General features: G+C 41.0%; 1 protein-coding gene across 1 annotated transcript in view; it reads right to left on the bottom strand.

Annotated features, from left to right (window-relative positions):
* Positions 1 to 478: 478 nt before the first annotated feature.
* tspan14 (tetraspanin 14) overlaps positions 479 to 16,166 on the bottom strand; it is a 59,882-nt gene continuing 44,194 nt past the window's right edge. Inside the window, exons 8-9 of the mRNA XM_080849509.1 lie at positions 15,134 to 15,247; positions 479 to 1,470 (exon numbers count right to left, since the gene is read on the bottom strand). Of these exons, the coding sequence (XP_080705635.1) occupies positions 1,399 to 1,470; positions 15,134 to 15,247 (186 nt within the window). The 3' untranslated portion in view covers positions 479 to 1,398. The remainder of the gene's footprint in view (positions 1,471 to 15,133; positions 15,248 to 16,166) is intronic.

Here is a 16,166-nt window from a genome sequence, read left to right as displayed (position 1 = left end):
TTCCATTAACTTTTTTAATAAATCCCTTTAGTTCAATAGCAATATGTGACAGTTTCACTTGCATGTAACTAAGTGCGTCTTGATGAGAATACACGAATTCAGAAAGAATGGAAATGAAAAAATTTAAAGGGAAGCAGGTTGATGGATCAATTGGACAAGGACAACCTAACCATAAAGCTTGAAATCAATTGTCTAGTGCTGTGATAACTGAACTGAAAATTAAACCAATATTTAATACCTTCTCTAGCTGATTGTATCAAATCAACAAACACAAAACTGATCTCAATATAGCCACCTAAAAAGCATTCCTAAAATTTAAGTCTGCTGTTCTGAGAATTAGGACCCACTGATTTACACCTTTTCCTAACAAGTTCCTCTTTGGAAGATATTGAACGTCTGTTCATATGATGCCCTCCCAGCTGGCACAATAGATATGTCTACGAGGTGAACTTAAAAAATGTATCATTCATCCTTGTAATTAGAAAACAGGAGAGCAAACTTTATTTTTTTCATTTGTAAAACTTGTAAAATGTCAAAGATATAAAAGCTCAGGCCTAGTATGTTTTGTTAAAGGCACATGGTCACACAAAAGTACAAAATGGTCACTTCCCCAATTATTGGAACCCCTCGTAAAGTTGAGCAAGATAGGGTTTTATTCCATTTAATTATTTCTTGTTGAAGGAGGTCAGAATCACCAAAAAGTGACATTTGTATTTCCCTTTCACTCATCTTTAAGAAGGGTGCCATTAGTGGTGGATGAGACAGTATGTGGATTTACAGCAGGACAGATGGAACTAGTTCAAAGTCATATTTCACTGTCTAAAGTTATGCTATGCCTTGCACAGCTACAAGTTGATAAAAAAAAACTGTTGGGAAAAAATCTCAGCTTCCATAGTTTTAATGAATTAAAGTGGCATATAAACTTATGTTTAGGTTGCACGAACATCCAAAAATAGAGTGTTTTCAAACTGTTTTGTGATTTTGCCTTAAAATAAGGCAAAATAATGGTTTGAAATTTGACTGGAAAAAAAGGTGTTTTGAGCAGTTTTCACAAAAAAATAACGGACAATTATGTACACAGTTCAAATAGAAAGTCTGTGAATGGAATCCTTGGTGTCAGCAAGTCTCATTTGTAAAAGAATCTAAAAACCCAACATGATGTAAAAAAAAAGATATAAATGCATGGTAACACAGAAGCCAGACAAGCCAGATAACTCCTCTGTGGTGCCTTCCTTCCTCTTCTACATTCATGAAAAGGGCACATATTGAAATTGTCAAGATGAGGGTATTTGAGGCAAGCCAGTCCCATGGCCTTAATGTTGTCCTCCTCATCCACTTGATAGACCTCTTGAGAGAGTAATAGCTCAACTTGACCGCTCCTCATCCACTTGTGAGACCTCAGTACTCAGAGCTCAACTTGACCTTCTCAATGTCTCCAATCAAAGTCCGTGACAGGTATATGCCCACCATCTGATATGACAAAAGAAATACAAAGAGACATGTATAAACTTACAACACAAGAAATATGAATGAAAAGTATGTAAAGACATGGCATTCCATACCTCTTACTCAAATTATAAACATACAATAAACTGCCTTTCCAACAGCAAGTGGTAAAAGTAACAGCTGTTTATTGTTAAATACAGTCCTCTCACCCTCAAACTATAGTTGTCATAACCTAAAAAAGCTGTGTTGTTGATTCAGTAGTCCTCTTTATCACTACCAAAGAACTCTGCAAGCCCTCCAGCACCGACGACACAACTGTTTCTATTTGTGTGTTTTACAAAACATGACATGTAACTTCTTCTCATTTAGTTCTAACTTCATTTACTGTTCCTAATTTTTTCTAATTCACCAGCTTTCAGTTCAGTTAACAGAACTACCTAACTAACATATTGCTACTTAAGCATTGGCCAACACTAATTAACAAACACATTTGACATATCGATATTTATATGAGATTAACCCTTAGAAGTCGGCAGCATTGACATATCGATATTTAAATGAGATTAATCCTTAGAAGTCGGCAGCATTGACATATTGATACATGAGATTAACCCTTAGAAGTCGGCAGCATTGGCATATTGATATTTAAATGAGATTAACCCTTAGAAGTCGGCAGCATTGACATATCGATATTTATATGAGATTAACCCTTAGAAGCTAGCAGCATTATCGGTGATGTCAATAAAAAGCCATGGTAGGACAGCGAAGGACCCGACTGCAACACGAGCCGCTTATATTAAACAAGGCTGAATTATGCCTGCCCCGCTACTCGATCCACTACTTTTTCCAAAAAGGACGGATTTTCAGATTAACGAAAGATTTGTGCACTCATTAGGCAAGGTAAAACAGAATGTTATCCGTCACATGATGGGTACGCCCACCTGGGCCAGTCATTAGATCCCTCGGTCAAGCCCATGCAGCACAAACAGTAAACACTCCCTTTACAATTGACACAGATATAAGGCTGTGTTTTGTCTCCAGGCATCCTGTAGGGAGATTATGAAATGGTTGCACATGGCCAACAGTGCATGTGACAATGTCAGCAATATTTGACTGGGCTACCCATCAATAGGTCCTGTGTCAACACTGGGCTACTCATCAATAGGTCCTGTGTCAACATTGTTGATAATTATCCCCAACACTGCCGTCATCTTTGCCTACATTTTCCCCAAAATATTTTGCTTTTCTCACATGGTCCCCATCTCCACTCATGCAGTTGTCAGGGATAAGCCTGAGTTGCATCTTCTCACGATTAAATTGATTAAGCCAATAATGTTTTATTGCTCATCCATGATGATGACGAGTCTGCATATAGGCGGGAAGTTGAACAGCTGGCCCTTTGCTGCGGTCGCAACAACCTAGAGCTGACAATGGACTTCAGGAGGAGCCCCCCAGCACTGCCCCCCCTCACCACTCAACAGCACTGTGTTGGCTGTGGAATCCTTCAGGTTTCTGGGATCCACAATCAACACTATCATCAAAAATGACACAATGCTGATGACACACAGCTTTATATCAAAACTGCCCCAAGCCCCACTGCAGCCATGTCATGTCTCACTTGGGGAGATAAAGGCATGGATGAGCAACAACTTTCTCCAGCTTAATAGTAGCAAAACTGAAGCCCTTCTTGTTGGCACTCCACACCAGGTTCAGTCATCCTCCTTGACTCATCTCACCTTCGACAGCCAGGTCATCCCCCTCTCCTCCACAGTCACTAATCTCGGAGTTAGGTTTGACTCTCACTTGAACTTTAATATTCATATAAAACACCTGTGCAAAACCTCTTTTTATCATCTAAGAAACATCTCCAAACTCCGCCCCACTTTAACCCTATCAGATGCAGAGAAGCTTGTCCACGCCTTTATCTCCTCAAGACTGGACTATTGTAATTAACTTTTCTATGGGATCACTGGCAAGAACACCCAGAAGCTGCAATACATCCAAAACAGCGCTGCCAGGATTCTGATGAAGGTCCGGAAATATGAGCACATAACACCAATATTACACTCACTACACTGGCTCCCTGTCTCTTTCCGGATTGACTACAAAGTCCTTATAATCACCCATACATGCATTAATGGACATGCACCTCCCTACCTGCAAGAATGAATTACTCCCCAAACCTCCACCTGCACCCTCAGGTCTTCAAACAGCTCGCTCCTCTGCATCCGCAAAACCAAGCTCCGCACCATGGGTGACCGGACCTTTTGCTCGGCAGCGCCACACTTATGGAACAGCCTCCCTGACCACCTAAGGGCAACGCAGACACTGGACTCCTTTAAAGCTGGACTTAAAACAGTTTTATTCACGAAGGCATTTTTGGCCTTGTGTTAAATGTTATGCTTATGTTAACAATTTTATTTTATTTTTAATTGTATTGTATTATTATAGTTCGTTTCTAATATGTAGGCACTCTGAGATTCTTTTGAATGAAAAGTGCGTTAAAAATAAAATTAATTATTATTATTATTATTATTATTATTATAAAAAGGCCCAGCAGAGGATGTACTTCCTGCGCCAGCTCAGGAGCTGCTGATCCACTGCAGTCATCAAGTCTGTTCTCTGCACTTCCATAACTATCTGGTTTGGATCGGCCACCAAACTGGATAGGAATAGACTCCAACGGACAGTCAGGTCTGCAGAAAAGATCATCGGTACAACCCTGCCCACCATCCAAGAGCTGTAAGGGTTTTTCCTGCATAGAGAATATGTAGGCACGCCTAAAGGCCGATATATGCTCTGTTTTAGACGTAACGCGTAAGCACGTAAGATACACAACCCCCCCTTGCGCGGTAAAATACCCCCCCTTACGTGCTTAAGTGCGTCGGCCAAAATTACTGACTATGCGACTAAAACACTACGGCCCTACGCAGCTCGCAAAGACTGTGATTGGCCGGCTACACAGCCACAGCCTTTCACAGAGGCTCACGTTTCCGGGTTAATAGCATACTACAGTCTTTTTTAGACCCAGACATTTTTTTAAATCATGAATACCCTGCAGACCGTCTCACAAGCCTTTTCTTATGGATTAGGAACAAACATAACAGAAGAGGTCCGAAGACATGAACTCCTTTACAAATCCTCTTTAAACACTTATAAGGACGCTCAAATTACCGCAAATTTATGGAGAGAATATCCCATTCTCACCCGCGATTGTTTGGAGAGAATGTGCTAATTCACGAACAAATACTTTCATATTCATTTTCCACCACTTGTGAGCAGTGTTGTATAAAGTACTCAAAAGCCATACTTGAGTAAAAGTAAAGATACGTTACTGGAAAATTACTCTAGTAAAAGTAAAAGTCACCTTTTAGAATATTACTTAAGTAAAAGTATTAAAGTATCTGATTTTTACTGTACTTAAGTATCAAAAGTAATTTTCTGATATTAAATGTACTTAAGTATTGAAAGTAAAAGTAAAAAGTAAAAAAAAAGTAAATGCTGTTAATAAAAAAGCAAAGGGTCAGAATTTTATTCAGACTAAAATGAGCAAACTTATAAACATGGGCTGATTTGAAACCCACTCCCTACTCAATACATCGACAAAGACAAACACATAGGCTACTGTATTTCTGCAAATGAAGCTGCTTATAGATGGCGATCTACAGTTTTGCTAGGTGGTAACTAACTTTCTAGTTAGGATAACATCCACAAACAGTTATGGTTAATGTCAACTGGTATTATTACCACTCTCTTCAACAAATGTGTTAATGTTAAAATCAAAATGTTGACGTCAAAATGTTAATGTTACCGTCTGAAATTGCACTCTGCTATTCCCTGAGTGACACCTGTATGCTATTGCTTTGATTATTGTTTTGTCCCCTTCGTTGTTTTTCTTAATGTTTTTGATATGTTCTTCCACTGCATATTGCAGTCCATTTTGCCTTGATCTGGAGGATATCGCGGATATATTACTCCAAAGAGAATCACTGACAGATATAGCGCGGCTTGTCCTCGTCGTAGCCATGCTTTTGGGTACAGTCCTCGGAGTTTTAGCTGACGTAGCAACGGTAACTAAGGTAACTAAAGGCTGATTCATGCTTCCTTACGTAAGCGTAAGCGCAAGCGCAAGAGGCCGCGCAAGCCCCTTGCGCGACCCTTGCGCGACTTCTTACGTCTTGCGTGCGTCGGCCCCTTTTTCTAGACTTGCGTCATTTTTTACGTAAGCCCTTACGCGAGCCTCGCAGCCTGCATTCTATCAACGAATGATACGAGATGAGGTTACTAAAATATTCTGCATGTCTACTCAGTTTTACAGTGCTTCCCAAGTAAAGGTTTGAAAAGAACTTCAAGCTTCAGACTTTCTGTTAGGGAACCTGTTATCTATCTGCAGAGCAAATGTCAGGCTCATACAAAAACATTAACGTGAATTACTTGATGCTAATACCTAGCGCGGTGTCTATAGGATTTTCCATATACGTTAGCATTAAGCTAACGTATTTTCTACCACAGTTAAACATGCAATACTATGTGATTGTTTTTAGAAAACGAGTGTTACGTGATGAGATTACTCAAATGTAGTATGCATGTCTGCTCAGTTTAACAGTGCTACCCAAGCAAAGGTTTGGAAAGAACTTCAAGCTTCAGACTTTCTGTTAGGGAAACAGCTTTGTATCTGCCAGGCAAATGGCAGGCTCATGACAACACGCGCAACCTTTGGGAGCATGAACTGCACCGAGTAAATTTTGCGCAACCGTTAACCCCCAACGCTGTAGCATGCAGCCGCCTTAAGGGTAACGGTAACTTAGGGGGCTTTTGTGAACGGAAAAACCACATTAACGTGCCCAAGGACAGCTGATTCGCCAAACCTGCTTGGAGTCTTTTCTACCACAGTCCCCGACTTTGGTCTCATCACTCTCATGATTTTTATTTTTTCTAAAGATGATTCGAGGTTGTAACGAGTAACAAAGGTTTCAGGGGAAATGTATCGGAGTAAAAGTACCAGTTTTCTTTGCAAAATGTAGCGAAGTAAAAGTAAAAGTCATCAGAAATATAAGTAGTAAAGTAAAGTACAGATATCCAAAAAAACTACTTAAGTACAGTAACGAAGTATTTCTACTTCGTTACTATACAACACTGCTTGTGAGTCATGGTGATACCATTCATTGAGTTCATATTGTTGGAATCAATCAATTGCACCCGCATGTTGGATAGAATGAGCCCGGTCTGCTCAAATACAAAAGCTACCATTAACGTGGAGTTGCCCCAACACCATTGTATTTACAAGCACTGACAACATACACACGATTCTCTCGCCGTTAATCTCTCATCTTTGAATAATGTCACTCATAAACACATCGTTTTGGCCGTCATAAAAGATGTGTTAATAAATGAACTTTTGCATAATGTGATGTGTCTTTTTCGCCACTGGTAGGCCTACTGCCTGACGTGAATCAATCAATTGCACCCGCGAGTTTGATAGAATGAGCCCGGTCTGCTCATATACAAAAGTTAACATTAACGTGGCGTTACCTTGTGGCCAGCACCATTGTAGTTACAAGCATTGACAATATGATAAGATTCTCTCGCCGTTTACTTCTCATCTTTGAAAAATGTAACTCATAAACACATCGTTTTAAAGCCTGTCGCAGTCATTAAAAGATGTGTCAATAAACAAACTTTTGCGTCATGTGATCTGTCTTTTTCGCCACTGGTACTGAATTGCCAACATTTGTATTTTGTGTAACACATGTATTCATAACATCAAGCCTTTCGCCCACTACACTTTCATGCTCTGATAAGTTTTTTTCTTTGTCCTGCTGCAATAAATACGCTTACTTCACTCAAAATAAATCTACAGTTCTGGCGTCAATTTGCTTTGCAACTGGCACAATCCTTAGGGAACCTTAAGGAACCGTAAATCAAAACTTGTCTAAAACAAGTCCCTTGTGTAAATTACGTGCTTACGGCTCTGCGTCTAAAACGACCCTAAATTGGCCTTAAGCCGTTTTGCCGAGCGCCTATAAGGCAAAAAAAGTGCGCGATGAAAAAAAAAAAATGTCATCTATGCGTCACGCATGCAATGCCTGTCAGGGACTAGGTTCTCAATAATATGTTTCAAGAGTCCTACAGCCGAATCATGGTTCTGTTTTGATCAGTAAACAAGTTGATGAGTGTGTTTTCTTCTTGGCTGATTAATACGCAACTGTGAGTTGCGCGAATGGACAGAGCGGCAAGCTGCCAATCACTCAATCTGCGTATGCATCCTGACTGTCAGTCGGCGGTGATTTTGAGCATAACATTCCATTTTCAGTATTCATGGCTTTCAATTTAATAAAAAATATCTGCTATGTTGAGGACCTAATTGATTCGTCTATCCGTTTGAACGAGTTACAGTAGACCGCGGGACCTCGGGAGAGGCAGACAACCGCATTCGTTTATCAATGAAAGCTCAGCTTTCAGGAGATTAGTGTTGCATCTCGAATATAATTCAGGGCTCTCAAGTGTCACACATTGAGTGTGACAGTCACTCATTTCGGTCTTTAATCACACACTCCCGCCACACATCGTATTTCTCACACTGAAAAACAACTCTAGGCTATTTAATGTGCCGGAGCGCGCAAACATGATCTGGCCGCGCTGCCCTCACCATGGAGGAATTAAGCACGTCTCCCCGAATCCCCTGCAGTTCTGCCGTGAGGTGCCACTTATGAGCCAATCAAAAAAAAAAGAAATGGGCTACACAATAGCCAATCAGAAAAACCATATCTTTTGTATCTGTTGTATCTGGGTAAAATTTAAGCCAGCAACCAATGAAAATAAAGCATCCTGGAATTGCGCGCGATTGATCTTCTTTAATGTGACGACAAATTCACAATGGTTTGGCACAAGCAGTTAGAGACTATTTCTCAGATAATTACCATTGGTTTTTAATGAGTGTTTGTAGCCAACACACTTTTAGGCTACACTCTGCCTTTTCACTATAGCTTGGACTCTGAACTTTGTTAATAGGCTTTAATAAATTCGAGTAGGCCTATTAAAAATATATGTAGCCTAAAATGACCGTGAACTTGAACTTGAAATCATTTTACCAGGGCACCAAAAGGCGGAGGGTGAAATGTTCACAGGCTGGTTGTGACCTCTGTACCTGACTTTAAAATAAAATTAAAAAAGAATATTTTTCCGCAATTGAGTCCTCCTTGGTTTACACTAGGGCTGTAACGATATTGGATCGAACCGAGAAATCGCGACACTCTGGGCCACGAACCTGCATCGCGATGCGAGTAGGCAGAACCGCGACATGCCCTCATTGGTCACTTGATACAAAAAGTTTGGTTCGCTAGTAAAGGCGGCTGCTTGCTTCAGCGTTGGGGTTAATTGTTGCGCAAAATTTACTCAGTGCAGTTCATGCTCCCAAGGAAGTTCAACGTAAGAAAATATCTCCACCTTATTAATGAACACCTGAATATTGGTTCTTACACAGCCAAAGTGTTCTCAGCTGTGCGGATTCTTAAATTTGGATTTGCATACATACACGCAACACGCCCTGCAGGGCACGCAACCGTAGTGACGTGTGCAGTCAGCCCTGGCTGGCACCCAGTTCTACGCATGCGCTCAACCCAGTTTGTGAGGGATTGCACAGTCTCAGATGAGGCACAACTCGTCGCTGCCTCTGTCAATGTCTTCCTGAGAGCCAAGATAAGAGCCAGGGTACAACGTACACCGTTAGTTAATGCTTGCTTCTGCGTTGGGGTTAATTGTTGCGCAAATTTACTCATAGCAGTTCATGCTCCCAAAGGTTGCGCGTGTTGTCATGAGCCTGCCATTTGCTTGGCAGATAGAAAGCTGTTTCCCTAACAGAAAGTCTGAAGCTTGAAGTTCTTTTCAAACCTTTGCTTGGGTAGCACTGCTAAACTGAGCAGACATGCAGACTACATTTTAGTAATCACGTAACATTCGTTTTCTAAAACCAATCACATAGTACTGATGTTTTACTTTGGTAGAAAATACGTTAGCTTAATGCTAACGTATATGGGAAATCCTATAGAGACCGTGCTTGGTATTAGCATCAATTAATTCACGTTAATGTTTTTGTATGAGCCTGACATTTGCTCTGCAGATAGATAACAGGTTCCAAAGTTTGTTGAATGTTTTTCAACAGCATTGCTTTGAGTAATAAAAACCTCAATATTTGGTTATAAATTGTTTCTTCATTTTTTTATAGCTCATACTTATTCTAATGTGAATTAGAAAATATATTTAAAAAATAAATAAATAAAAAAAATATCGTGGGGTGTATCGAACCGTGGGTCAAGAATCGTGATACGAATCGAATCGTGAGGTAGGTGTATCGTTACAGCCCTAGTTTACACACATCAGCACTTTACCATAGCCACCATTATTTCTGAAAAAAAACAAAACATTTTGACCCAGGAAAAACCCTGGCTGTACACCTCCAGAGTCAGGAAACAGGCAGGACAAATCACTGCAGACCCCTTACAGCCTAGACACAACCTATTCCAACTCTAAAGGCCTTTGTTGGATTTGCAGGATCTATATTCCCATTTGGATTTGTGGAATCCCTGCTCGACCACTTCTTGGATTTTTCTCTGGATTTCAGGACTTACTTTTTAAGAAATCTTGAACTGTGGACTCTGTTGCTGTCCAACCTGAGTGGGTCAGAGTTTGGGCTGGTCATGGACTAAAATGACTGGGGTTTCCTGGTCCATTCATCCCAACATTATCACCATACATTGACCATCTAATATCTGTAATAATAATAATACTATCCTATCAGATCATCACCTTATTACTCACCTAGGTTATAAAAAATATTCTTCCTTGATTGAAGAAAAAATAAATAAACCAACCCAAGGTTTCCCTTCAACACCATTTCTAAAATAACAAAAACCACAATGCAGTCGAACACTGTTCTTATAACCTGTAGCAGTATCTATGAGCCCAATTCACAGTCTCCTCCCTCTCCCCTCTGTTGAACATCACACGGACACTGGCTGACAATTACAAGTGGTACTTTAGGTAATGAATCACTCTCACCCTCTGGCAGACAACAATAACACCACATTGGAGAGAGTTGCCTGGAGACATGACAATAATTTATTTTATCAAAGGATTACTAAAACGACTAGTAAATCACCAGCTGTGAAAAGGCAGCCCCTCCTTTTCACCAATGCACCTGACACTTAAACTGAACGCTACTTCTCTGCCACATGGAAACACACACACACGCATCCATACAAAAGACGGTACTTTGGAATGTAGCACGGTGCCGGAAACCGTGTCTCCGTTCTAACACCACACGATCATAATTCACAAATCCCTCTGTTACTCACCCAGCTTCCAGTCACCATCATAGCGATCAGCTAGGTACCAGCTGTATCCGCTCCATAACTCATTTCACGCAGTTAATCCATACATTGTCACACCACACAAACAATCACTGACATCACACTCACTTCCTGGTCCCTCAAACTTTCCGTTCCCCAAGAAACCGGAGCACTGGACATTTTCATGATTTATTGTATATGTTGATTGCATGATTGGAACAAGGCAAAGGGAATGATTTGTGTGGGGGTCATGTTATATTGTATCTTGTTTAGCTGTGTAATCATGGACAGAGAAGTCACCTCTAAGATGTGGTATGGTCCAATTGAGATAATTTGAGGGCTTTATATAAGCTAGAGATTTTCTCACTTCTGGGTGGGAGTCTGGAGAGCAGGTAGACTGAAAAGCAAGTGATTGTGATCTAGAAAGAGAATTGTGCCTTAATAATTGTTTTTTGTTTGTTAGTTTGTTTGTTTGTTTGTTACCTCCAGCAAGGAGGTTATGCGATCGGGTCCGTTAATTTATTTATTTGTCCGTCTGTTTGTCTGTCTGTCTGTCTGTGGACAAGATTTCTCAGAAACTACTGGACGGATCTTTCTGAAATTTTCACAGAGGTGGATCTTGGTCCTGGGACATCCCCATTACAATTTCAGGATGATCCGGATCTGGATCCGGATCTTTGTTTTCACACCTAAAGTGACATTTCTCGAAAACCAATGACCAGATTTTAATGAAATTTACAATGAATGTAGACTTTGGGCTATTGTTCAGATGAACGTTTTAGATCTTGCTTTGCTATCAACGTCAACCCTTGCTGGAGGTCAGAAATCTCGGATTGCTCTTGTTTAGAGTGTTTTTGTTGGCGTTTCGTCACTGCACTGTTTTGTCATCATTGTTTTGCACTGTAAATAAATTCTCGGCCTCTTAAAGAAAAGATGGAGGCCGTCCAAAACTGCCCGCAGCCCCAGACCAAAAAGGATATCCGCTAATTTTTGGGGCTTGCAGGGTGGTACAGGCGCTTTGTGCCAAACTTTTCCACAAGGGCGGCACCTCTCACTGACCTGACCAGAAAGGCTGGGTCTCCAAAGGTCCAGTGGGAGGAGCAACATGAGAAAGCCTTCAAAGACTTGAAGGGGGCTCTTTGCAGTGACCCTGTACTGCAGAGCCCTGACTTTGAAAAGCCTTGGACAGTACAGACTAGAGTTCGACCGATATGGGTTTTTCTATAACCGATGCCGATGCCGATACTTAGAGGTCAGGGTTAACCGATAGCCGATATGGGCTGCCGATTTTTTTGGCCGATTTTTAGGGCCGATATCTAAAAGTTTTCCCATTAATTTGCGTGCTAAAGCGTCACACTAATAATAAGTAGATGCACACAATTTTTTTTAACATTTTTTAACATTTATTGAACTCTGACTTGAACCTTGAGTCATACATACGAGTTTTGTTTGGGCGCAAGTGTTTACTGAAATATTCATTTAAAGAAAAATGTGATAAATATTTTAAAACCAAATTACCATAATCTAATAGTAGTCACACAAATACATAAATAACAAAATAACTGTCATGATGCACAGACTTGCGAGGGCAATGCTAAACCCTTTGTGATCTCACATTCTTGACTATTAACGTTATACTACTTTACTGTGGACGTAGGCTATATACAGACATTGGTCTGAACACATCACTTCATCAGGCTAACGATCCATTTTTATTCGCAAACACGTTGATAGAAACACACGCATCTGCGCATGTTCTTGAGGTGAATTTTCTTTGATGTAAATAAGTTGGAAACTCGGCTATTGTCTGCGTCACCTAAACCACGCTTCTGAACAAATGTCATACACCGTTCTGAGCTGCTCCATGGCTGCTCTGTGTCTCCAAGCACGGAGCTGTCTGCGAGAGGGGCGGAGTAGCATAACGTAGCGCAACATCATCCCGACTCTTCCACCCCACGAACAGAGGGACATTTTTCGACTCAAATACAGGAAAATGTAAGCAGAACTCATAACATTTGGGCCAACATATTACTGTAAGCAAGCAAGCTGCTACTAGATTTCGAGTATAGTCTTTCAAGTTAACAGCAAGGACAAGTTAACTGTGAGCCTTCAATCAGCTGTAGCTTTATGTTACAGCTCTCGACGGTTCAATGCTTTTCGTTTTTTTTTTTTCCCTTTCACTAAGTGAAGCAACACTTCATAGTTTACTTGTAACATATATAACCTAGTAAATATGTTACCACCATACAACTTCGAAATAGCAGAATTTAAGCCTTACTTATCTCCCAGGATTACAAGTTTTGGGTTGGGGTCCTTCACATGCTGCCGGTACCAATAACACGGAGCTGCCCGCGGACATGCCTGACTATAAATCGGCGCTACTAAACACAGATATCGGCCGATGCCGATAGATTAAAAAATGACAAATATCTGCCCGATACATCGGCCGACCGATACATCGGCCGACCGATATATCGGTCGACCTCTAGTACAGACTGATGCCTCTGGAGTTGGTCTGGGGGCAGTACTACTCCAGGGGGAGGGAGAGCAGCAGCGGCCGGTGGCGTACATCAGCCGGAAGCTGTTTCCCCGGGAAACGAGGTACTCAGCCGTGGCACTGAAGTGTCTTGCGGTGAAGTGGGCCTTGGACACTTTCCGCTACTACCTATTGGGTAGAGACTTTGTGCTAGAGACAGACCACAGAGCCTTGAAGTGGCTGGGTACAATGAAGGACACGAATGCCCGTAAAACCCGATGGTTTTTGGCTATGCAGCCGTACAGGTCTACAGTACAGTATAGGGCGGGAAAACAGAACATGGTGGCGGATTTCCTGTCTCGCCACCCCAGTGTCGAGCCTCCTGAGGTTGCAGGAAATGTGAAAAGGCAGCCCCTCCTTTTCACCAACGCACCTGACACCACCAGCGACATTTAAACTGAACGCTACTTCTCTGCCACACGGAAACACGCACACACGCATCCATACAAAAGACGCTTTGAAATGTAGCACGGTGCCAGCAACCGTGTCTCCGTTCTAACACCACACGATCATAATTCACAAATCCCTCTGTTACTCACCCAGTTACCAGTCACCATCATAGCGATCAGCTAGGTACCAGCTGTATCCGCTCTATAACTCATTTCACGCAGTTAATCCATACATTGTCACACCACACAAACAATCACTGACATCACACGCACTTCCTGGTCCCACAAACTTTCCGTTCCCCAAGAAACCGGAGCACTGGACATTTTCATGATTTATTGTATATGTTGATTGCATGATTGGAACAGGGCAAAGGGAATGATTTGTGTGGGGGTCATGTTATATTGTATCTTGTTTAGCTGTGTAAAAATGGACAGAGAAGTCACCTCTAAGTTGTGGTATGGTCCAATTGAGATAATTTGAGGGCTTTATATAAGCTAGAGATTTTCTCACTTCTGGGTGGGAGTCTGGAGAGCAGGTAGACTGAAAAGCAAGTGAAGTGATTGTGATCTAGAAAAAGAATTGTGCATTAATAATTGTTTTTTGTTTGTTAGTTTGTTTGTTTAGAGTGTGTTTGTTGGCGTTTTGTCACTGCACTGTTTTGTCATCATTGTTTTTGCACTGTAAATAAATTCTCACTAAAGTTCACTTGATTTCACCTTGTTTTGCCAGGTTTCTCACACCCTCACCCAAGACCTCTGGAAGTCCTAGGGCCACCATCCTGGTGTGGGATTTAGCGCGAGGCGCAATATTTTCACACAAGCACTCAGGTTATTAAGTGAGCTTCAGCTTGTGAAGAGTGTGTTTGTTAATATTAGTGAATGTTTCTTCACACAGTAAGATGTATAGAAGTGGAATGCTTAGTGCTGGTCCACGCAGGAAGCCACTGCCAAAGCCAAAGCAGAAGAAAGCCTGTTAAGACTTTAATAAGCGGACACTCAAATGGAATAGGATTCAACTGGGACTCCTGATTCCATCCAAAATGTATGGTATTGCAAAGTGGAGGAGTATAACGACGAGTCTATTAGGAGACATAACAAGTGGGTTAGTAGGAGTGCTGAAGCTGTGGGGGGGATTCAACTTCATTGGGCCCCTCTGTATGCATATTGAACTCTAGATGATCCAGAACACAGTGGAATAAACCCAAAAGGTTTAAACCACTTGTCACTCTGCTGTTCTGCTATAGGAGTCATTTAAGAAACAATTACCTCCAGAGAGAAAAAAATAGAGAGCTTGTTAAAAAGTGCTTCAATGTGGATTTCTTTTTAATACAATTACCGATACACACACAATATGCTGTCACTTGTGGCAAATTCAACAGGGGTACAAAAAAATATATTGACACAAAGTAGCCCACCTGTAGCAGCGATATGACCATGAAGACTCCGGCTACGATGTAGATATTCCGTGGTAGCCAGTCCTCCAGAGCTGTCATGCAACCCTTAATGTAGATGGTTTCTGCCCATTTAGTCTACAAAAACAAACAAAAAACAAACAAACAGCTATGTTTTACACATTTTTACATGAAAAGAATCTTGAAATGTTTACATAAGCCAGTTAGAGTGCTCCCTATAGATGATTTGTAATACATCTAAATAATGTGGTAGTGATCGAGTGCATCAAGCTTCCTTAAGTTTAAACCTCTACATTGCAAGATATTAGCAATAGATACCAAGTTTGATTTGATATGGTAATACTTATTTGATCTTAAAATCTCACTAACATCTGACACAAACATAAAAGATCTTTGTGTAATTATCAATGAAGACCTCTCATTTGAGTCACAATAACGTTTTTCAACGGCTCATACGTACACACACTAAGCGCAGGCATAACAAGTTTTGGTGCTATGTTAACGTCACTGTTGGTGCATGCAATGACCAATCCATCACCCATGTCGGTCCCTTCATTTGACACGTAGGTGTAAGATTAGTTTATTTAGAAGCTAGCCTAAAGCCCTGTGCTCACGAAGCCAAGATTAGCTTAATTCGGGTTCATTTTTTACACGGATCGAATCTTTAATTGCGTGCAAATGGAGCCTGGTAAAGAGAAATTTGCGTAAACATGAACCCAGCCGATCGGGTTGAATCCGCTGTAGTACTTCCCTCACGCCTGTTGGTGGCGCTTTAACGCTGCTACAGACAACTGAAAAACGGAAAAGATAGATAGATAAAGTTGTATTTATCCCGTTAGCCAAATTCACGTGTAATAGCAGCAAGAATAGCAGCTAGGTTGCTGGATTGGTAACCCTTTGCTCAGCCAAGTGAGCTAATTAGGAACACAATACATGTATGAGTATTTTTATATCTGTGTACTTGCCGATACCAATACTTCTTAGATTTGGTTTCAAATAAAGTGCAATTGATTTGAAGGCAGATTTTATTTTATCC

Source organism: Sprattus sprattus (genome assembly GCF_963457725.1).
Source record: "Sprattus sprattus genome assembly, chromosome: 12".
Lineage (NCBI taxonomy): Eukaryota > Metazoa > Chordata > Actinopteri > Clupeiformes > Clupeidae > Sprattus > Sprattus sprattus.
This window is presented reverse-complemented; position numbering and strand designations above follow the sequence as displayed.